Here is a 23,856-nt window from a genome sequence, read left to right as displayed (position 1 = left end):
ACTATTTCAGATGAGGTCTGTGCTCTCCTGGAATGAGGTGTGGAAGGAGAGGTGGAACACAGCATTCTAGCGGCGCGAGAATCCCTGTCATCGCTCCTGTGAGGCTTTCTCAAACTAATTCCACCATGGAGCCCTTTATACACATAGCACCTGTTAACCTCCTATGGAAGTGTGTTCTGGGGTCACAGGGGAAGAAACACTACCTTAGGGGATACAGTCATGCCTTTACCATGGCATTCATGTCCAATGTCAACTTCTGCCACCCCCCCCACCCCCCCACATTCCAGTCTCACTGATCAGGACGTGTTTGTTTCAGCATCCCCTTCTACAAGAAGCCCTCCCAAACTCCTTCTAAGTATGTCTGACCTCAGAGCCCATACTTTTCCCAGAACAGCCTTCTGCCTCCAGAGTGTCGTTTCTTTGGGTCAAACGCAAAGACTCAGAGATGAGCTTCTTTAAATCCCTGCACTTTCAACTTTTTTTGCTGTTGAAAACCCTTAGTTCAAAGTAACTGTTGGGTTGGCCAAAAAGTTTGTTCGGGTTTTCCCGTAACATCCGACGGGAAGAACCCGAACGAACTTTTGGGCTAACCCGTTATTTCAGAGAAGTCCTGATTTGAGGGCATGGTATCAATTAATACTATTCCTCTCCTTGCTACTCGGGTTTGCAACCACTCAGGAAGTAGGTCCAGTAGCCAGTCACAATGGGAAGAGCCCTGGCCGTCCTGGTCCAGGCACGACCTCCCCCTGACTCTGGCTAAGAGCAGACTGGGGCCCTGGTTCTCTGCTGAAGGCAGGTCTCAGGAGAGGAGAGAGGTGGGGTTCCACCAAGCATCCCTGGTTCTAGCTCCCAATTTACCCTTAGATAAGCCCCTCCTCCCAAAGAGGGGGAGGGTGGTGCAGGAGAGGCCAGCAGGATTAAGCGCCCCCCTCACAGAAGGAAACATCGGGAGTGGGGAAGAAATGTTCCCACGACACACACCTGCTAACATGTAAAAGAGACCAACGCAGAACTTCCCGGTTAAGTTGGGCGAGGGTGGTTAGGGTTAGTCCCCATCTGTTACAGGGGCTTAAGCTGCTCACGTTCCAGTCTGAGGGGCTGAGCGCAAAGTACAATTGGCTTTGAAATAAGCCCAGTGATTACAGAGCATAGGGTAGCTCTTATGGGGCAGTGAGAGGCAGAACCTCTGATCCAAGGTTTTAGGGAGCCTAAGGTATTTTCATAATTTCAGAAATTCTTTACTGTCTCCACACCCCAGCTGCCGTACCTGGAGCTCCTTCAAATCTTTTAAAAGCCCTGCCTAACGGTTGGCTGTCCCCTTGGTGAGACTCAAGTCCCTGCAGGAATGAGATGGAGGCCATACACCACATGCCAGGTGGAAAGAGTGTCCAGAAGCCTGAGGAAAGAGGCCATCTGAGGGACTGTCAGCTCCATTCTTTATTAGGACCAGTTCAATACATCAATGCTATAAAAGTTGTTTACTTAACATGGTAATGTATTTCACATTACCAGGTACATAAAGTAATAATCACTGTGAATAATAATTACTTGGCAAGTATTCTTAGAGTGAACTTTGGCTACACACACACACACACACACACACACACACACACACACTAGTTGTCCCTGGGTTACACCAGCTGTTGCCAGCCTGTGTGGCTGGAGATGAGTCCAAGTCTCTGCCTTGAAGGAGCTCACAGTCTAGGGGGTCAGGACCCCCAAAGTGCACCACATATAGTCCAGGGTGAGGGGTGCCTGGGAGGGAGGTCTGTATCAGGGGCAGGGGGTCTCCAGGAAGCACCTAAAGCAGTGTGGGAGTGCCCCGAGTCAACATGTGGGCATCAGAGAAAGAGTCTCAAGGAGTTAAATGTTCTGTGATAGATCCTGAAGGATTAGTAAGATTTGGCCAGGGGAGGAAAGTTGAGGCAGGTGTTACTGACGGAGGGAAACCGTAGCAGATGGGGTAGCTCGCGGCTGGGTCTGATTTGTCTCTGCACGGAGTTAAGCACTGATGTTTGCTTGTGTGATAACTGAAGTGTAAGGTCCCTCGAGGTGGTGGGGAGCTGACAGTGCTACCCTTCTCTGCAGTCATCAGACCACACCTGGCAGAATGGTAAAAGCCACAGGGAAGCAGAGTCCAGTTGACTGGAAGGGAAACTTTCTGCAGTCTGCATCATTCAAACGAGGAATGAACTTGCTGTCAGGTCGTGAGGGTCCCATCCCAGCAGGGATGCAAGTAGAAGATGAGCAATAGCTTCTTGGGATGACCACCCTAGAAATACCGAGGCAATTTGGACAAGAGGCCCTCTCCAGCCCCTCCCCCCCAGATTAGGAGAGTCTCAGAATCTCTGTGCTCCTTCTTCCAGAGGTACGTTTGTGAGGCCGATGAGGACAAGCAGCGCTACATCCGAGAGCTGCAGGCCTACCAAAGCTCCAAGGCTTACCGAGCCTTCCTGCGGAGGCGGGCCGCACACAAGGTGCAGGCGCTGTGCGGTGAGTGGGGCCTGGCTGGGGTGGGCTGCGGCTTCAGCCTCCCAGGCCTGAGGCTATGGGAGGTTTGACAGCAGAAGGCGCACTTGAAAAATGCTGTTATCTCAGCCTCAGTCTGCATTCACATCCTTATATATTATGGATGTTAACCCCTTGTCAGATATGCTGTTTGCAGGTATCTCCTCCCGTTTGGTAGGCTGCCTTTTCATTTTGCTGTTCGCTTTTTAGTTTGATGTCATCCCACTTGTTTATTTTTGCTTCTGTTACTGCACTTTGGGTGTCATATGCAAAGCACCATTGCCAAGACTGGTGTCTAGGAGCTTTTTCTTTATGTTTTCTTCTAGGAGTTTTTTTTTCAGTTTCAGGTCCTACATTTAAGTCTTTAATCCTTCTCACGTTCATTTTTGTGTATGGTATAAAATAAGTGTTCAGTTTCATTCTTTTGCATGTGATTATTTTGCTTGTGATTATCCAGTTTTCCCAACATCATTTATTGAAGAGACTATCCTTTCCGCATTGTGAATTGAATTCATTGAGAGTAGATCATAAATGGTCTCACCACAGGTACAAAAAAGATAACTAGGGACTTCCCTGGTGGTCCAGTGCTTAAGACGCCATGCTTCCAATGAAGGGGGCGCAGGTTCAATCCCTGGTTGGGGAACTAAGATCCTACATGCCACACGGTAGGGCCAAAATAAATGAATAAAAATTGAAAAAAAAAAAGCCAACTGTGTGAAGTGAAGGGTATGTTAACTAACTTGATTGTGGTGATAAGTATGCACATTTTTTAATTTGTCACATACCTCAGCAAAGCTAGGGGAGGGGGAAGAGCCATGTTCCGCACAAAGCAGCTGGCATTGTGGTCTCCCTTTGTGGCTCTTCTAGCTGGGTTGAGACACATCTCGTACCTGATTAAGAGGAGGCATCCCACTCCCTCCTACTCGGGAATGTCAGAGAACAGTCAGGTAGTGCTGGGCTGGTGATTACATTTAGTCCTTAGAAAGAGGAGAGGAAACCACAGTGATGGAACTCACCGCTTCTCAAACTCGAAAGTGCCCTGGGTCACCAGGAGTCTTGTTTTTTTTTTTTTTTTTTTAATTTATTATTATTATTTTTTTGGGGGGGTACACCAAGTTCAATCATCTGTTTTTATACACATATCCCCGTATTCCCTCCCTTCCTTGACTCCCCCCACCTCGAGTCCCCCCCACCCTCCCCGCCCCAGTCCTCTAAGGCATCTTCCATCCTCGAGTTGGACTCCCTTTGTTATACAACAACTTCCCACTGGCTATCTATTTTACAGTTGGTAGTATATATATGTCTGTGCTACTCTCTTGCTTCGTCTCAGCTTCCCCTTCACCCCCCACCCCCTCCCAAACCTCGAGTTCTCCAGTCCATTTTCTGCACCTGCATCCTTGTTCTTGTCACTGAGTTCATCAGTACCATTTTTAGATTCCGTATATGTGAGTTAGCATACAATATTTGTCTTTCTCTTTCTGACTTACTTCACTCTGTATGACAGATTGTAGTTCTCTCCACCTCATTACATAGAGCTCCATCTCATCCCTTTTTATAGCTGAGTAATATTCCATTGTGTATATATGCCACATCTTCTGTATCCATTCATTTGTTGATGGGCATTTAGGTTGCTTCCATGTCCTGGCTATTGTAAATAGTGCTGCAATAAACATGATGGTACAAGTTTCTTTTGGGATTATGGTTTTCTTTGGGTATATGCCCAGGAGTGGGATTACTGGATCATATGGTAGTTCTATTTGTAGTTTTTTAAGGAACCTCCAAATTGTTTTCCATAGTGGCTGTACCAACTTACAGTCCCACCAACAGTGCAGGAGAGTTCCCTTTTCTCCACACCCTCTCCAACATTTGTTGTTTCCAGATGTTGTGATGATGGCCATTCTGATCGGTGTGAGGTGATACCTCATTGTGGCTTTGACTTGCATTTCTCTGATGATGAGTGATGTTGAGCATCTTTTCATGTGTGTGTTGGCCATCTGTATGTCTTCTTTGGAGAAATGTCTATTTAGGTCTTCCAGCCATTTGTTGATTGGGTTATTTGCTTTTTTGGTATTAAGCTGCATGAAGTGCTTGTATATTTTGGAGGTTAATCCTTTGTCCGTTGTTTCATAGGCAATTATTTTTTCCCATTCTGAGGGTTGCCTTTTAGTGCAGATGACATGATATTATACATAGAAAACCCTAAAGACTCTACCAGAAAACTGCTAGCACTAATTGATGAGTTTAGTAAAGTAGCAGGATACAAAATGAATGCACAGAAATCTCTTGCATTCCTATACACTAACAACGGAAGAGCAGAAAGAGAAATTAAGGAAACTCTCCCACTCACCATTGCAACCAAAAGAATAAAATACCTAGGAATAAACCTGCCTAAGGAGGCAAAAGATCTGTATGCAGAAAACTTTAAGACATTGATGAAAGAAATCAAAGACGACACAAACAGATGGAGGGACATACCATGTTCCTGGATTGGAAGAATCAACATCGTGAAAATGTCTGTACTACCCAAAGCAATTTACAGATTCAATGCAATCCCGATCAAATTACCAATGGCATTTTTCACAGAACTAGAGCAAGAAATCTTACGATTTGTATGAAAACGCAAAAGACCCCGAATAGCCAAAGCAATCTTGAGAAGGAAAAATGGAGTTGGTGGAATCAGGCTTCCTGACTTCAAACTATACTACAAGGCCACAGTGATCAAGACAGTATGGTACTGGCACAAAAATAGAAAGGAAGATCAATGGAATAGAATAGAGAACTCAGAAGTAAGCCCAAACACATATGGGCACCTTATCCTTGACAAAGGAGGCACGAATATACAATGGAAAAAAGACAGCCTCTTCAATAAGTGGTGCTGGGAAAATTGGACAGCAACATGTAAAAGAATGAAATTAGAACACTTCCTAACACCATACACAAAAATAAACTCCAAATGGATTAAAGACCTACATGTAAGGCCAGACACTATAAAACCCCTAGAGGAAAACATAGGCAGAACACTCTATGACATACATCAAAGCAAGATCCTTTTTGACCCACCTCCTAGAATCATGGAAATAAAATCAAGAATAAACAAATGGGACCTCATGAAACTTAAAAGCTTTTGCACAGCAAAAGAAACCATAAACAACACTAAAAGGCAACCCTCAGAATAGGAGTCTTGTTAAAATGCAGGTTCTGACCCAGCAGGTCTGGGGTCTGCATTTCCAACACGCCCCTGGTGCTGCTGTTGCTTGCTGGTGCAGGGACCACACTCGTTACGCAGGGGGCCCATGTCCCCGTAGCATCTACCGTCCCCATGTGCCAACAGCATCCTACTGCAGGCCCCGGCATTGCCCAGCTGGCGTCAAGCCTGATGTGCCAGGAATCGGCACACGGAGCCTCCCTAAACCAGTGCACACAGGAATGGCAAGAATGGCAGATCGATACCCCAACTCCCCCAACCGGCCATGCTGAGGTGTATCCCACGCGCCTCCTAGAGGCTTCTGGTGGGACTGCGCCCTATTGACCGTAGTGACCTCTGCTCAGCCAGGCTACGGTACTGGCTTTCTCCTCTTCTTGACCCGCTTCCCCACTCCTCTACCAGCATTTCCTGGGATCGCTATCCAAAAAAACCTTGTTTGCACTAAAATCCTCGTTTCAGAGTGTGCCTGTGGGGGTGCAGACCTAAGGCGGAGACGAACTCCATTTATTGCCTGCTGACCCTGCCTTCACCCATGGAGGTCACTTCTCGTTCACCATCTTTGTCATCCTTATTGGAAGCCTTAGCAACCGCAGTGCCCACCAGGGGCCCATTGTACATTCAGACTCAGGGCTGCCACCCCACCCATGGCACATTGCCCTCCAAGGGGCACATGGCCTCAGGGCAGCATGGGGTGTCCTCACCCGTGGTGCAGTCCATCGCCGTCCATCCTGAGGGTTCTTCTTGCATTCCCCATGCTAGGGGTTGACAGGCATCCCGGCAGAGCCCATCAGCTTTCCACTTTGCTGCTTCTCACCCCTGCCGGGGCCTGGCTGCCACCACAGTGGTCAGGTGTGGGCTCAGCGGTCCAAACATTTGGGCTCAAATCCTGGCTCTGCCACCTTGCACAAATCACGAAAGCATTTAGTGCCTCAGTTTCCTCCTATGGAAAGTGGGGCTGTCATAGGACCGCCTGCACAGGACCTGGTGTCAATCAAGCGAGTTAAACCACAGGAACTTGGTGCTCAGTGCCTGGCACACAGCAAGTTCCATAAATATTGGTACTTCATACCCTTTGCTCTGGAGCGTGAGCCCCCCACCCCCACGGCTTCATCTGGAGCGAGGGTCTGCAAACTTCTGTAAAGGACTAGAGAGTAAATACGTTACTCTCTGTGGACCCTGTGGTCTCTATTGCAACCACTCGACTGTGGTTTTAGCAGGAAAGCAGCCACAGACAACATGTTAACGATTGGGCGAGGCTGTGTGCCAATAAAACTTTATTTACAAGAACAAGCAGCGGGCTGAGTCGGTCCACAGGCAGCTCCACTCTGGGCCACTGTATTTCCTGGGTTTCCACTTAACATTTGTTTTCAGTCAAGCACTTGCATATAAAAATAATCCATTGAAAACCACTGGTCTAGCACATGATTAGTATTAGGAGAGTGGGGTGTTGGTTGGTTTTGAGAGAGCTGTGAGGCCTCTGGTCCTCATGTGAATGTCAAAGCTGAGCAGATGGTGCCCTGAGACCTCGGGCGAAGGGTCTCCCCATGAGCAGCTGTCCTTCCCTGTTCATATATTTCTCCCAAAGAATGCTGTTTGTCACACTTAGCAGAGAACACCGGACACTGCATCTTGCTTAATCCTTCAGCCATGCTGCAGTTCTGCTGCCTTCTTATTTTTGTGATTATTTGTAGATTGTCACCACATGACACACTGGCGTGTTACAAAGAAAGGACACTCCAAGCGAGCTTGGTTTTTAAATAAGGTGTATTTCTGTCTTATTTAAAACACAGTAAGTTTTGAAAGTTTACTATATAAAAATATAATTATAATAAACGATTTTTAAAAATACCACCTAGATTCTGCCATGCTAATAAAAAATGAATTGTTTCTGTTTTTCCTGGTTCTCTCCAGTCTTCATTCCATACCCGGACAGGTGTTTATAAACTGAAGCCAGAGGTATCTGGTGTTTCTTCTTGGTTTATCATAAGGGATTTTCAGACCTCTATTGGAATTGAGCAGCTGAAGTCAAGCACTGATCCTCCACAGGAATTGTGGAGACCTCTTAGCATAAACCTTTTCAGCCTCAGAAGGCGCTTCTGACCCTTGAGTTGATGGTCCTGCAATAAGGCTGAGGCCTTTTCTGAGGCAGACGCTTTGTAAAATGATGCCGTTTGTTTCTCCATCAGGAACAGGTACCCCAGGATGTGAATTTGAGAGCGAGGGCCTTGACTTCTCAGCAATTGATGTAAGTATTGGCTGGAGGCAGGGATGTGGTTTTAAAATAATCACCCTCAACGGGTGTGGGCAGCTGAGAAATGGTCCCTCCCAAAGGGTATCTGGGTCCTAATCCTTGGGGCCTGTGAATGTTACCTTATATGGCAAAAAATGAATCTGGGTTGGTCTTTGAAGTTGTGATTAGGTTAAGATCTTGAGGGAGGGGGATTATGCAGTCACACGTGTCCTTACAAGAGGGAGGGAGAGGGACATTTGACACAGAAGAGGAGGAGGGCCATGTGACCACTGACAGAGATTGGAGTGATGCGGCCACAAGCTAAGGACGCTGTCAGCCACCAGAGGAGGCTGGAAGAGGCGGTAACAGATTCTCCCCAAAACCTCCAGGGGGAACTAAGCCCTGCCCACACCTTAATTTTGGTCTAGTCAGGCTGATTTCAGACTTATGGGCTCTGGAACCATGAGAGAATAAACTTCTGTTGTTTTAAGCCACCCAGTCAGTGGTAGTTGGTTATGGCAGCCCCAGGAAAGGAAAGCGTCTGGGCACAAGATTTCATGCGTTGCTGGAGCATGGCCTTTCCTTGCATGTTCCTTGGACAAGTATGTATTGAGCTGAGCTCGGTGGAAGGTGGGAAACCAGGCTGAGGTTGCAGAGGTGGGGGAAGCATGGCCCTGCGTCTCCGGTCCAAGGGAAACCGGCAAGTGTGCAACACATCACACCAGGATCTGCTGTGACGGAGACAAGTGCACAGTGGAGGGACCCTACCTGAGGCTGTCTGGGCGAGTCCGTTTCAGTTCAGGTGATTCTGAGATGACCCTCATGAAGGAGAAATGGGAAATTCCTAGAGGAAATGCTGGCCGGGTGGAAACAAAGCAAAGAGGGAGCTCTAGGCTGGGGAAAGAGGGATTGCAACAGCCAGGGGATGGGACGCAGCTCAGTGTGTGGGGGGGACTGCAAGCAGTTGAGGACACCTGGGGCACACCGTGTGTGTGTGGGGACGAGGACAGGTCAGTGGGGACCAGGGTGGTCAGCTGATCTGAGCTAAGGCGTAATTTGTAGGTGTTTCCCCTTTGAATTTAATTGATGATAAAGTATACATATTTAACAAATGAAGAACAACTGAAAGTGAATCTTAAGGGGCAGATGTGTTTATATTGAAATGTTCTGGAAGGCTACCCAGGAAGCTCTTGTAGTACAAGGAGTAGAAATGGGAGTTGTGTACCTTTTACTTTCCAGTTTACACCCCTCCCCCATTTTTCTATTACTTTCAACATGCATTGATAATAACTTTAAACATTGTTTTAAGTACCCCACCTTTTATCATTAGAAAATGATTTGAGGGACTTCCCTGGTGGTCCAGGGGGTAAAACTCCGCCCTTCCAATGCAGGGGCCCCGGGTTCGATCTGTGGTCGGGGAACTAAATCCTGCATGCTGCAGCTAATGATTTCACTCTTTGAGGGCAAAGGACTTCCTGAGTGCATCGTCCACCTGAAAGGTCAGCCCTCTGTGGCCCAGGCTGGAGCGGCTATGGCAGGAGCCACATGAGTGGAGTTCCTGCTGGCAGCCCCTCCCTCTGAAGGGGCCTGCTCTGCACAGACAGCTACTCTCACACCAACCCAGCCATCCTCTCCCTGGAGCCTGCGCTGGCTCCCCATTGCCTTCCATGACCTGGTGTCCATCTCCCTACCCACCATGTCCCCCACTCACCATGGAGGGATCCCAGCAGGGACCATGCTTTTCTAGACCATTGCATTTCTTCCTCACCCATCCTGTGACCTTAGTCAAGCACCTTTAAGTCAAGCATCTTGAACTCAGAACATGACTGTGAACCACCTAAGAGCCGACAGTCAGGCAGTGTCTGTGCCAGGCTTGAAACTATTAATCACTATTATTGTTTCACGTTACATCTCTGTCCACCAGTGTAGGTGGCGCCATGTGTCACAGTCTTTATGGGGCTGCCCTGTTAATACCTGGTCATGTAGGGGCAAGAGGCCAAGGGCCAGTAGCTCAATGCCTGGTACCCAGTGAGTGTGCAGCGGCTCCGATTGAAACTGGCGCTGATCCTCGTAGATGAAGACCTCACACTTTTATGGAGAAAAAGCTGAGATAAATGGTTCCTGGCTGTTGTTTTTCTCAGGCACCTTGTGATTCATCTTCTTTTGATGTGGTTCCTAATCTTGGCTTCAGGCCGTGAGAGGATATGTACTAGGGATTATCTGAATGAGAGTTGGGTCTCTCCCGTACTTGTTCAAAAGGTCACCAAACCTAAAAGGCTCAGCTCTACCACCCCGGGTTACATGAGATGAATTTTACAACAATGACATATTTCTGTAAGCAAAAGTGAGGGGATGGAATTTTCTGTTGAGATGTACAAGCAGTTTGGATGTTCGCTCTGATGTCTTGGCATTGGCCTTGGTGGCCATTTGGGGCCCTTTCTTGGTGGTGACTGCTCTTTCCCTCCTGCCAAGTCTCCCTCCCTCTGCCAGCCCTCCTCATCTTCCCGCTGTGGAGGTCCTTGGCGCCCCCTTGCTCCCCAGCCTCTCTTAGCAGGTCGTTCTGCTCATTTAGTAAGAGGTGAAGGCAAGCCTCACAGAGGGTGCAGAGGAAACCTTACAGACACTCTTCCAGGCTGGGGGCACATCTTTGGGCTGAAGGAGTGCCCCTCTGATGTGGGAGGGGAATTCCTGAAAAGCAGAGTGAATGGTAGAGTGTCCTGAGCATGGTCGTTCCCGGCCAGCTCTCGGGGTGGCAGGGGACATTTCAAGTCTGTGAAAGGAACCATCTCTTGTCAGAGCTTGGGGAGTTTTTACATCTCTCAACTAATAACTGTAAGCAAATACATACAGCTCTATGTTTTTTTAATTAACTATTTTTTAAAATAATATATGCGCATGGTAAACCAAAAATGCAGAGTCCACAAGGGTTTACAAGGAGGGGTGGGTCCTACCCACAGAGCCCCAGTCCCTCACTCCACCACCCCAGCTCTGCATCCCAAGGCATCCACTATGACCAGTTTCTAGTGCGTCCTCCAGAAACAGTCCGTGGATATACGAGCACCTACAGGTTAGTGCATATGTATTTTGATAAAACCATACTTCTTGGTCATTTAGTCATTTTGTTCAGGATTTCAAAGCAAACTCTTTGAAAATATGGAAAACTCAGAATTGGTTTTGGACTCAGCGAACACCACCAGTTCTCAAAAACTCCCGGCTGTAACCTTTTTGCCACATTCCTAACACTTTCTCTCCCACTCGGTGACATAAGCCTTGGGCTGAGTTGAAATTCTCAGCTGTGCTCAGAAAAGCCTCAACCTGGCAAATGATCTCACAGGTGAAAAAAGGACGAGCAGGGTCCACCCCGGCCCACCTGAAGCCCATCTGCTGTTTTAAGCTAATTTTATGTTGGGAGAAGGCGGGATCCCGCCTCCTCCCTGCTCACCAGAAACCGCCTCTGTCCACAGGGGGATGAGAACGATGACCTGTACTGTCGGACCTGCCGGCAGTTCTTCAGTTCCCTGCACAACAAGAAGGAGCACCTGCTGGGGAAGCAGCACCTGCAGAACCTCACAGGTAACCAGCCGCTGCTCAGTGCCACCCCTTCTCTGCACCACGCTTGCTGAGTGGCCCAGGGCCAGTTACTTAACCTCTCTGTGCTTCCACTACCACATCTGTAAACTAACGTTGACACTGCCCACCTCACAGGGCTCTTAGGAGGATGGACATCAGAGCCTTGTGCAGGCCTGCTGCAGCTGAGACGTAACCTCCCCCAGCAGGTCTTTCCTGGTTCCAGACATGGGGGGGGGGCTCCTGAGGGTCTGACATGTACCTTTTGCTTAGTAATTATCATCCCCTGCTACTGTCACCATCCCCCTGCAACACGTGTGTGTGCACATACATGTAGAGACACAATACACTCAGCCATGCCTGTGTGCATGCACACACACACACACACACACAGAGACATCTGCTCTCCTGGAAAAAAGGAGCCATGTGGTTTAGGACCTATCTCTTGCCCATAGTAGATTCTCAATAAACATTTGGTGAAGGGATGCACCGACGTACCGGAGGTTCTCCTTTGTCTGGGGTTTGTAAGGAAGTAAACTGTTTTCAGTAATGTCTTGTTGAAGGTGATTAATGGCAGTGAAAGTAAAAGCGAATCTCATTACCTGCAATTGCGTATAACGTGTGCACTCCAGATGCCTAGAGTTATACTGTGTAAATTCCCCGCTGGAGAGGATTGCGGCTCATTTCAAGATCTATAAAATCATGTGCTGGGGAACCACGGGGCTGTGGATGCCTGTGGCTCTGATTCCATGTAACTCTCCAGGGGCCTTTGCAGTTATTTAAAGGGAAACAGACGTGGGCACACCCTGCTTGGTCTTCCCTCTAAATCATGTGCACGTTTTATGCCAACAGTCAGGCTCCAGAGCGTTTCCACGTCTGCCTTAATTGCTGCGCTGGTGTTGGAAAGCAGGGCTTTGGGCCGCTCCGGTGTCTGAGTCTCAGGGTCTCCGAGTCTCCGTCCTGATGGGAGGGGGCGATAGCCACTCACCCTTTCAGAGCAGGATCCCACGTGGCTCTCGCTGCCTGGGATCCCCCCCGCCCCTCGAGAGGAGAGTGAGCCCAGGGATCGCCTGCTCCTGCCGTCACCACCCCAGAAGAACCTGAGCTGTCCCCTCCCCAGCCCTCCACTCCCTGTCAGCAAAAGCAGGATGGGGGGGGGGGGCAGCTGGGGGGCAAGGTCCCAGGGCTCTTTGTTTAAACAGCGTTATGGGGATCTAATTCACGCACCATAAAACTCACCCACAGACATGTGCAGCCACCACTGCAATTAAGCTTAGAACATTTTCATCACCCCAAACAGAACCTATACCTGTGAGCAGTCACTCCCCAGTCCGGGGCAACCACGAGGGTGTCTTCTGCCTCCATAGGAGGATCTGGAGGTTTAATATTTGATGTCTCCTTTCTGTGATGACAACAGGCATCCCCGCCTCGGTGTCGTCTTAGGTGGGCAGCACCCTGTCACTATGAAGGACCTGAGTTTGAATCCCTGCTCTGCCACTTACTGCCTTTATCCTCTGTGCTGATTTCTCTGCCCACTGTCTTTATTTTTTCAAGTGCAAAATTGGGAATAATGGTAATAATACTGACCTCACAGGGCTGTTGTAAGGAAATGAGTTCATCCTGTGATGCCCGGCACACGCTGGGTGTCCACTGTGCTGTTATTATGAGCTTGGGGGCTGTAGCAGATCAGCACCTCCCTACCTCCTCCTTTACTTTCTAGGAATCTCAAACTGCTAATGGTTCCCTGTAGCTCCCTGCTCTGCAGTTTCTTTGCCTCTCCTCAAGCTGCCCTTCTCCAGGAATGGCCTTCCCACCTCTGTGTACCCAGTCTCACTCCTATTCATCCTTCAAAACCCTATCAAAAAGGTGAATTATCGCAAGTGTTGGGGAGGATGTGAAGGCATCACATCCTGATTCACTGCTGGTGGGAAGGTCAAATGGGGTAGCCACCTTGGAAACAGTCTGGCAGTTCCTCAAAAACTTAAAGTTGCTACATGACTGAGCAGTTCCACTCCTAGGTATGCAGCCAAGAGAACTGCAAGTGTTTCCACACAATATTACGAATGTACATAACAACATTACTCACAGGAGCCCCAAAGTAGAAACAACCCAAACGTTCATTGAGGGATGAATAAACAAAACAGTCCATTTGTGCAGTGGAACATTATTCAGCCTGAGGCTGAATGAGGGACTGATACGTGCTACAATGTAGATGAACCTTGAAAACAAACATGGTAAGTTAAAAATCCAGTCACAAAGGACCACCTGTTGTATGATTTCCTGTATATGAAATATCCAGAATAGGGAAATCTGTAGAGACAGAAAGCAGATCAGTGGTTGCCTAGGGCTGAGGGAAGGTAGGGGGTGGGGGTGATGACTAAAGGGAAGCAGGGTTTTCTTGGGGAGGTGATGAATAGGTTCTAAAAATGATTATGGTGGTAATTGCACATATCTGAATATACTAAAAACCATTTAATTGTAAACTTTTAATGGGTACATTGTGTGGTATGTGACTTAGATCTCAATAAAGCGGTTTGGGAAAAAGATACCCATCTCAGTTAAGGACCCCCTCCTCCAGGAAGCCTCCCTTCCTGCCCTCCACCCAGCACCAGTCCCAGTGCATTCTTCTGGTACATCTGGGGACCTGGCACAGGGACTGGGGCTCGGGAGGGATGGGCTTGCCCACATCTGGACAGAGGGCCAGGCCCAGAGGAGCCACACATCTTATGCTCAAGGGGCTGACCTTTGACATGGGATTTCTTTGCTTTTTAGGAGAATTTGAAAAAGATTCTGCCCAGTGCTTGAAGCGTCTGGAGCCTCTGGAGGGAGAGGAAGGTCAGAGTTTGAACAAAGGGGACTCAGAGGAGGAAGCTGAGTGCTGTGACCTGCTTCCACTCAGAGGCCTGATTCGGGAGACGAGCTTTGCTTCACTTGACTTGTGTTTCTTGCAAGAGTGCATCTTGAAACTTCTGAAAAGTGAGTAGTCAAGTTCTGCAACTCCCTAGTAACTTTGGTGACCGAGGGTTTTATAATCCTAGTAAGGGCAACCTTTGTAATAGGTGATAATATTAAGTGGAACAACAAAAAGAGGTTACAACTAGGAGAATAACAGTAAGTAAAGATGATAATCAGATGGGAAATAACTGAGGGCTTCCAGTAAGCCAGGCACAGGTCTAGGAAGTTTATACAAATTACCTTTTAATTGTCGTAAAAGTACTGTGAGGTTGGTTATAGTATCACTTCCTTTTAAAGATGAGAAAAGTGCAGCACAGAGAGGTTAAGTAACTTGCCCGTGGTTGCACAGATAGTGCGTTGAGATTGAAACCCAAGTTATTGGGTTCCAAGACCCATGTTCTTCATAACTTCCCTATGATCTCAACTATACATATAAAATTATGCACATGTCAGTCAATGCAAATGTTAACAGTGGTTATCTCTGGCAGGCAAGAGGAAGGTGTTGTTTTTCTTTGTTCCTTTCTGTATTTGCCACATTTCCCCCAATGGACAGATGTCCTTTATACTATCAGAAGACGAAATAGACAATATTAAAAAGGGTTTTGAGGACACCCTGCACATATCAAGGTCCCAGCTGTTGCCTGTGTGAGGTACAGTTCAAAGAGAAGGGGAGGTTTTTGATGGGAAGAACAGATAAAGATGGCCTTCTCTCCCCTTTCCTCCCAGTCAAAGAATTTGAGCTCAGAGAGCTGAGGAAGACTCTAGAAAGAGCTCAAGCAGAGCAGGAGGCCCTGCAGAGGCAGCTGCTGGAGTTCCAGGTGAGGCTCTGGGGAGGGAAGCATCCGGTCCCTGTCTCTGTGGCCCACTGCTCAGCTCAGGACCCCACTTGGTCAGGTCGGAAAGCAGGGGAAGGAGACCACGTGATCTGATTGAAATAATGCATCACGCACCGAGGTGCCTTCCCACGGTTCCTGCTAGAGCATACTTGTTATATATCCTTGTTAAATACAGAGTGTTTGTCTCTGCGTTTTCGATGTAGAGAAATTGTGCGCTGAGCCGTCTTGTGGTTTGTGCTTATTTCATTCAAGGCTGTATGTTCATCCAGGCGGCCCTGTGGCATTTGGCCTGCTATGTCTGCACCCACTGCACGCCCCCGGCCCGCTCCCCTCATTGGGGGTCCCGGTTTACTCCAGCTTCTGTGACCACAGCTTAGGGTGTGACGAGCATCCTTGCTCGCATCCTGTTCCATGAGAGGTGGTCTGGACCACGTACCCCAAGGAGGGTTGTCTGGTGTGAGCTGTGAATAATTTTCAGTTGGCAAGTATGTGCACATTTATGCATCGATGGGCAGTACCTGTTTTGATGAAAACAAAGAGAAGATGAGGTGAAACTGTGCCTAAAGTCCCAATTTTTAAACGTGTTAGTTTATTCTGATTACAAAATTAACTTCTATTCATTGAAGAAAAATTTGAAATTTCAGAAGAAATTTTGAGATTTTTCAGAAAAATGAAATCCAGTCATTAGAGAAGCATCATTAACATTTGTGTAGCATCTTCTAGGCTTGTTCCCCATAAATATCTAAATCCATTTATATAGAGAAATATATTTGTGTATTATCTATGTACGTATGTATCTGTATATTTATCTAAATAAGTATCTGTCCCTATAGGTAGAGGGAGGGAGGGAGGTAGAAAGCGAGAACAAAGGAAAAATTGGAACAAAATCCACACAGTTTGATTCCTATGGTTTCCACTTCATTCCACGGTCAGTAAGCATTTTCCCATCTCCTTTGATGTCCTCTTATGAATTGCCCCTCATGGCTGTGTAATATTTCATCACGTGGATGAACCACAATGGATTTCCGTTTCCCAGGTGGTGGGCATTTTGGCTACATCTAGTCATTATATTCTGATAACACGGTGCTGCTCACTCCTGTCTGCCTTTACACTCATTCTGGAGCTCCCTGAGAAGGGACTCCTAGAAGTCTGATGCTTACTTAACAAGCACAAGCCTTAAAGCGGTCCAGAAAGGAGGCGGCATCTGCTGTGCTCCTGAGCATAGGCTCTCAGGGTTGGAATCCAAGCTCTGTCCCCAGCTGTGTGCCTCGGGCGCCCCTCTTCCTTTCTTCACCTCCCGGGTTAGCAGTCTCTCCGTGCACTGGTGCGGGGAACAGTAGGCCTGCCCCATGGGGTGGTTGTGAGCGATTAAATGAGCTGATCCACCTGGCAGGGTACCAGCGGGCATCACAGCATTGCCCTCTGGGGCTGTCCCCTCCACTCCCTCTAGCAGGCTCTTCATCCCACACTTTTGTGCACCCCAAAGTTCCACTGCAGTTCCTGTTTCTGTTGAGTGTAGTTTGATAAAGAACTTTGAAGAACAATGAATGCTTAAAAAAAAATAAAAAAAAAAAAAAAGGAAACACCCCAGTTATCTGAAGCCATCGTGCAATGACCCACCTGACACCGGTCCCTGGAAATCAGCCCCGCCAGGTCTCCTTGCTCAGCAGCCTGGGCTGCAGGAAGAGTGTGCACCGTGGGGGAAAGGGGTGTCCCTTAGGGTACGGGACCTTCAGCAAGACAGCTCACTGAGCTCCCAGCCCACATCTCAGAGGAGGACAACCGTGCCTGCCTCCCAGGGATGTTGGAAGGGGCTGAGGGCGGGGCACACAGTCACGCTTTCTCCAGGTGGGAGCCCACCCCCTGCACAAACAGCCCTCACCGTGCGGCTGCCCCATGTCATCCCGGCCCCCAGGGCCCTGCAGATGGGAGCAGGAGAAGCTCTGGCTCGGAAATCAGGTCCAGCGGTGGGTCTGGGCTCCCCTCCCTGGTAATAGGGCTGGGGCAGGTCACTGACACCCAGGAACCTCGCTTCCCAGGCAGGGACGTCTCCTCTGCAGGAGGGTGAGTGAGATACTGAGCGATATAAAGGGTCCAGCACAAGGTGATAGGATTTTTAACACGTGGGGCTGCGTCAGTGGGCGGCTGTTTTACTTCTTGGAGGTGGGGAGGGGAGGCTGACTATGTTCATGGATTCTGTGTGTGCCGTACAAGAGCAGCTGCAAGACCCTCTGTTTAATTGTTTATGTATTTGATTACTTATTTACTTGATGCCTATTTATTTACTTATATACTTATTTACTTTTAATTATGTATTTACTTGTTCATTTACTTATTTACTTTCTCATTTACTTATATACATTTTTTAAGCTCTTTATGTTTGCTTTACACTGTCGTGCCAGTTTTTGCTGTACAACAAAGTGAATCAGCTGTATTTATACTTATATGCCCATATCCCCTCCCTCCCACGACTCCCTCCCTCCCTCCCCATCCCAGCCCTCTAAGTCATCACCCATCTGTGTCATGCAGCAGCTTCCCGCTAGCTATCTATTTTACATTTGGTAGTGTAGATACATCTATATATATACTTATTTATTCAACTGTTCATTCATTCATTCACTCACTCATTCCACTGGAAAGCCTTGGAGCTAGCCACCTGAACACTTTGGTGTTCCTTTTAGAACCGGCAGCAGAGGCTGGAGGTGGAGCTGGCCGGCCTGAAGACCTACGGGGTCATCCTGGAGAAGGAGTTTGAGAACCTGAACATGGTCCTGATGCTGTCCCACTTTGGCCTGCGAGTAATGGACATGGGTGAGCCTGCCATCCAGGGAGATCCCTTCCCCCTTCCCCAGGGCACACGCATGCTCCCTCCAGGTCCTCACTGGTCTGTAAAACCGAGGCTTAGAGGTTCTGGTCCATTCACTTATTTGTGCCTGTGTCTCTCACTTCTTCACTGAGCATGCTTCCCGTGTGGCCAGCGCATCTGGGCTTGGTGGTGGGTGTTGGGGGATGTACAGAGATGAACGGTGATACTGTGGTCCTAAACCCAGCAGCCACTGGGTACCATGCCCTGGGCTGGGCACAACCAGGGGATGGAGCGATGGAGAAGCCCCTGGCCTCAAGCTCTAATCAGGTGGGCAGACCCTCCGTCACTGGACTGTCAGGGTGCAGTGTCCCAGAGGGGAGCTGCCCTCCATGGACAAGATGTCATGGGTGCTCAGTTGGGAGGCAGTTCCCTATCTATGGGAGGTGGGCTTCTAGAAGGACTCGACAGAGGAAGGACCTAAGAGGACAGTCCCAAACTCCTGAGGCAAAGAAGGGGCCAGAGGCACACCAGGCAGGGGGCCCCGCGTGTGCCAAGGGGGTGAGGGAACCTGGCAGTGCCCTGTGCAGACCTGGTGCAAGCACCCTTCTCTTTGAAGAAAAAGTCATGAGTACCACTTCATTGTGAAATATTTAAACACGATCATTTGGAGAAACATAAAATGTGAACATTCCCCTTCACTCCCCATGCCCCTGCCCGATCCCTTCCCTTCCCTAGAAGATTTTACTGTTCACATCTTCCTGCATCTCCTTCCTTCCAGCCATTTTCTATGTTTATGGATGGGGTGGTGTTAAAAATCATTAACAAGAATTTCTTGGGACATGGCTGGCCATGACCTGGGAGCAGGGTCCCTGGGCCCCCACTGGGCCAGGCCTTAACCCCCTTGGTTGCTGGATTGGGCAGGTCCTGAGCACTTAGGGGCCCTTGGGCAGTGGCTGTTTACCAATCAGTCTGGCAGATGTCAACACTTTCAGACCTGGTGTAGCCTCACTGGTGCATTACTGGCTGGCCACCAGCACTGTGCAGGCGAGAAACAGATTTGTTTATTGACAGCTTGTCTGTCTGCTACAAAGGGGACAGCACCCCAGTCCCTGCTGATTCATGCTGGGTGGGGGAGGGACACCTGGGCTTTCACATCATGGTGAAGTAGTGGTGTGACTCCAGGACACACCACATCTGGGCGCAGGACAGAGCATCCCTGCTCTGTAAATAGCGAAGCCTCAAGGCCAAGGGCCCTGGCAGTGAGGCAGATGGAGCAGGTCCTGCTGCTTTGGAAATCTGGAGACTTGTCCTCTTTCCCTCCCTCCCCCTCTCCTCCCCATCCCTGCTTGAGAGCATTTGCCCTGGCCCGATTCCATGTGAATTTTTATACTTACATAGTATAAGTGAGATTAAGGGGAGGTGGCCAGGCTTGAGCCCCCCTCAGGAAGGAGGGTTACACAGGCTCAGGTTCCTACTGGATGTGGGAGGCAGGTAGGAGGTGTGTTCTCTAGTGTTGTTAAGCCCGTGGGCCCCAGCTCTCTCTCCCTCCCTGTGGCCTCTTTCTTATCCTGTAGATTGGACCCATTTACTGCTGTCATGACACCAGAAGCTCTGGGGAGCAGAAGAAGGATGCTACGGGGGTGATTAATGTCCACGTGTGTTCACGTGGGTGTCCTTCCCAGGGAAGACATGATGGAAGGCACTGGATGTGGTGCCTGGACAGTATAATGTGAATGAAACGTGGCTTTCAGAAAGCACTTACTGATCACTGGCTCCAAATTTATCAATACATCTGGCGTCAAGTAATGTCCAGAAACCAGTTTTGTGGGTTCAGCTCCTTCTCTGCTCGCAGCACCCTCTGCTTCCTGCAGTCCCCTTCAGCCTGCTCACTCAATTCAGTCCATCCAGAGACATCCTCTGAGCCCTGGCCTTGGTGCTGGGAAGCCAGAAATTCTAGGAGACATTTTACATCCTCACAGAGCTCCAAGTCTCAGAGGGGTGACACTGGGGAATAAATTGGGGCTGATGATGTGACCCAGCCATTCCTGCCTAAGCCTGAGTTGTGTGCGGTGCGGCACCAGGCGGGCCCTCCTCACAGGCCCCCTCCTCCAGGACCCTGTTCAAGTCCTCTGTCCGGGACCAGAACACAGCTGTCTCTGCAGGAGGGTCTGAGATGAGCAGAGCAAGCCTGGATGGTGCTCCATCTGGAGCAGCCCTTGTGCTCCGTAGCTTTTTCCTGGCAGTAAACTGTCTGCTCTCCCTTTCCGACTCTGTAGCATAAAGCAGTACCCACCCCTGCACCGACGGGACCCCAGGACGCATTCTGGGCACGTGGAAGTCGGCTTCCAAAGATGCATTTCCCTCAGTGGAGGAAGAGTGGAAGATTCTGGGACCCTGCAGATGGGACAGCCAGGGTGGCTCTCCTGACCCAGGAAAAAATAAATCGTGTGTGTGTGTTTGCACAAGAGACTCAATCTGTCTTTTGTCTGGGGCTTGGCAGTGTCTGCCCTGTAAGTATTCCTCCTACGGACTAAAAGTTGAGCAGCTTTGATCTGGGAAAATGTTGGTGGAGTGTGTCTGCCTCTGCGAGCGCAGAGAGAGAGTGCAGCGCATAGCGGCTCGCAGAGCACACTGCCTAGCAGCCCTGAGTCTGCACCCACCCCTCCCTCTCCTAGTCAGTCTCCGGCACGCTTTGGTTTCCTCTACTGAATTATAAAGGCAATAGTGCTGCCCATCAGCCTCAAGGGCTGGGATGGAGATGGAGTAACACAAACAACTGGTATGAATTTAGGTCCCCTGGAAGCTGACCTTGAGATCAGGACCCGCATTCAAGCGCGTTGTTTGGGAGGTGATGCCAGGTAGGGGAGTGGGGAAATGAAACAGGGAGGGGAGGACACACATGAGAGGGTACACTGTCTAAGCAAGAAACTGTGGCTGAACCCCTGGGGAAATTCTGGGAGCCATGGTAGGACAAACACCTGAGAACGTCCCACCCAATGGCCTGGGAGCTGGGGTATTTATCCACCAGCTCCCTTCCATCACTGCTGGAGGATGGCTTCCGGGGAAGGTCAGTTCCTTTTCCTTCCAGTCTGCTGTGACAAGGGCGGGGGTGGGGGTGGGCATAGGGGGCCAGAAGAGCCTTAAGCAGGGAAATGTTCACTGCAGTTGGAAGGCTGGCCAGTGTGGCCCTGGGGATGGCAAGGACAAGGAATGTGGGTGTGGTACCAACGGTGCCTGTTATGGGGCCACTGTAGGGCTTTATAGACTATTAATTGATATACAGCTACAAAATGGAGGTGGGGGGTTATGGTGGGTCCTCTGCACACAGGGGTGTAAACATCAGGGACTAGGTCTGCCTGCCTGCAGCAAAGACCTGACCACAGTGGCCTCACCACATAACAAAAGGTCCATCAGTGAGCATCAGGGACCGGGACAGCAGCTACCATGAGGGGCCCAGGCACCTCCTTGTACTCAGTTCCCTCCAGCATTGGCTCTTGGTGCATATATCCACTGCCCCCAAGGTAGCTCTCCAACCTCCAGCATTGCTTCTGCACTTCAGGCACGGTGGGGGCAAAGGGGAAGAGCAAAAGGGTGGCACCCGCTGGTCTGTCTCCTCTTACAAAGAGCTTCCAGACTCACTTTCTAGAAAGTTTCCAAAAAGCAACCTCCACTTGCATCTCAGGGACGAAGATGGTGGCATGTGGTCAAGACAGTTGCAAGGGAGGCTGGGAAATGTAGTTTTAGCTGAAAACAGGGCCACCCAGGGCAAAGTTGGGTTGGGTTAGTGAGGAAGAAGGAGTTAAAGAAGAATTGGGAGGGCAGAGGGCAGCATTTGCCCCAGTGCACACCATTTCTAGAGGAGAAAGCCAGCTTGTTCTGATCCCATGGAGGTCTGTGCACCGTCTGGCTGAGTCCTTGCAGAGGAGCCCAGCATCTCTCTGCTCAGCAGATGTTGACAGAGTGTCTCCAAGCATGTTTATGGCAGGTGTTCAGCTGGGGTGATAGCCGCTACACTGGCGCTGTTGAAGGCCTGCTCTGTACTTGGTGCTTTGTACACATTTCACTTAATGCACCTAATGCTCTTGCAAGGCAGGTTTGCTTGAGCCACTTACAGATGGAAAGAGAGGAGCCCAGATGAGATACTGTTGGCAAGGGGGCCAGATTTGGTTTCCATCGCAACCATATCCTATGGAAATTCAGCTCTCTGCTTTGACCACATGGGCCTACAGGACTGGTCGCTGCTTTGCAGGAGGAAGGCCATCGTTCTCTTTCCAAACCAACTCAGCCTCTCCCTCCCTACAGTTACCGTGTCCTGCACTTACCTACAGCCCAGAGTCACACTCAGCGAAACTTGCTGAATAAGAACACCCAGGTTATCCAAATTAGACCATGAAGAGGACTGCCAGATTTAGCAAATAAAAATATAGGACACTAGTTAAATTTGAATTCAGATAAACAATAACTTTTAGTATAAGTATGTCCCATGCGATATTGAGGACGTACTGAAAAATTGTTCAAAAAACTTTAACTGGACGCTCCACATTTTACCTGGCAGCCCTAACACAAATGCTTCACTGGCCGTGTAACTCACTAAGCTCAGCCCCTTCATTTCATCGCTGGGAAAATGTGGATATCTCCCAGGAGGACGTACAGCACATTGGTGGTGGCCCCTGAACTGTATCCAGGTCCCATGGTCTGAGGCCCTGACTTTTTCACCAAACAACCAAGAGAAGCAGGCAGTGGCAGGTCCTAAGTGAGGCAGGGTGGGCCTCCTTGGGTGCAGGTGGCAAGTTTATCCATGGATGGTGGGCAAGGTTGATTCTAGACTCAGTTCTGCTTCCAAAAACGTGTGAGGCCTGGAGCCCATCCCTTCATTTCTGTTTCCTCATTTGCTGCAAGGGAGCTGGACTTGCCTGGGTCTAGCACTTCAGGTCTGAATGTCCAGACACACCCAGATGTGTTATCTCCACTTAGCAGCTGTGGGACTCTAAACAAGGTGCTTCCTCCCTGAGCCTCAGTTTTCTGCTCTGTAAAATGGGGATATCAACACCTGGTCGGGTCACTGCCAGGACCAAGGATATGTGCCTTATAAGGCACCCTGCACAGGGCCTGCAGCCTCAGGGGCTCTGGACATGGATGGATCCATCCTGGGACTCATGGTAACAATAAGACCTTGATCTGGCAGGACAGTAAGACCTGCCAGGTGCTGAGCACGTCACCTGTCTCATGCTTGTCCCCACAGCCAAACCTTTTTGCTGAAGTGACTCCATTCACTAGGCACCGTGGGGTCTGGCCTGGGTTTAGGTTTCTCATGCCCCTCCAGGGAGCTGGCAGTGCAGGACCCCATGCCACTGTCCTAGGCGGGATGTGGGGCTTGGGCAGGGGATGATGCTATCGTGGTGGTCTTGATGCAGACTGGTCCAGATGTGGGAGCTCAGTGGTGCCTCCTTCTAGATGCCCTGCCCTCTTCAGCCCAAGCTTTGGCCCAGAAATCTGACTCCCTCCAGATCTGGTCACTGAGGCCCTACAGGTGGGGCGCCTCTACAACTCCAGGTGCAGCCTCTGCAGGAAGTACCCCAGGATACCAAATCACTAGAGGTGACAGGGCTCACAATGAGACCGTGGTGCCCTCAGACGGCAGGAGTGACAACGGTACGGGGTGTGCCCCCTGGCCAGCAGAGCTGAAACGTAATTATCAGAGCTGGACTTGCATTCAAGGAGGCACAGAAAGAAATAGAATTGATGGGTG

The 23,856-nt window shown here is 49.4% G+C and overlaps 1 protein-coding gene across 1 annotated transcript in view; it reads left to right on the top strand.

Annotated features, from left to right (window-relative positions):
- The window catches only part of LOC130835011 (SWI/SNF-related matrix-associated actin-dependent regulator of chromatin subfamily E member 1-related-like), a 29,279-nt gene extending 8,725 nt beyond the window's left edge, over nt 1-20,554 (top strand). The window contains exons 5-11 of the mRNA XM_057706205.1: nt 2,367-2,493; nt 7,900-7,958; nt 11,408-11,516; nt 14,283-14,486; nt 15,192-15,283; nt 17,983-18,112; nt 20,384-20,554. Coding sequence (XP_057562188.1) covers nt 2,367-2,493; nt 7,900-7,958; nt 11,408-11,516; nt 14,283-14,486; nt 15,192-15,283; nt 17,983-18,112; nt 20,384-20,388 — 726 coding nt within the window. The 3' untranslated portion in view covers nt 20,389-20,554. The remainder of the gene's footprint in view (nt 1-2,366; nt 2,494-7,899; nt 7,959-11,407; nt 11,517-14,282; nt 14,487-15,191; nt 15,284-17,982; nt 18,113-20,383) is intronic.
- Nucleotides 20,555-23,856: the final 3,302 nt, after the last annotated feature.

Source organism: Hippopotamus amphibius, chromosome 13, assembly GCF_030028045.1.
Source record: "Hippopotamus amphibius kiboko isolate mHipAmp2 chromosome 13, mHipAmp2.hap2, whole genome shotgun sequence".
Taxonomy (NCBI): domain Eukaryota; kingdom Metazoa; phylum Chordata; class Mammalia; order Artiodactyla; family Hippopotamidae; genus Hippopotamus; species Hippopotamus amphibius.
The sequence above is the reverse complement of the archived record's forward strand: the minus strand, read 5'-3'. Positions and strand labels throughout refer to the sequence as shown.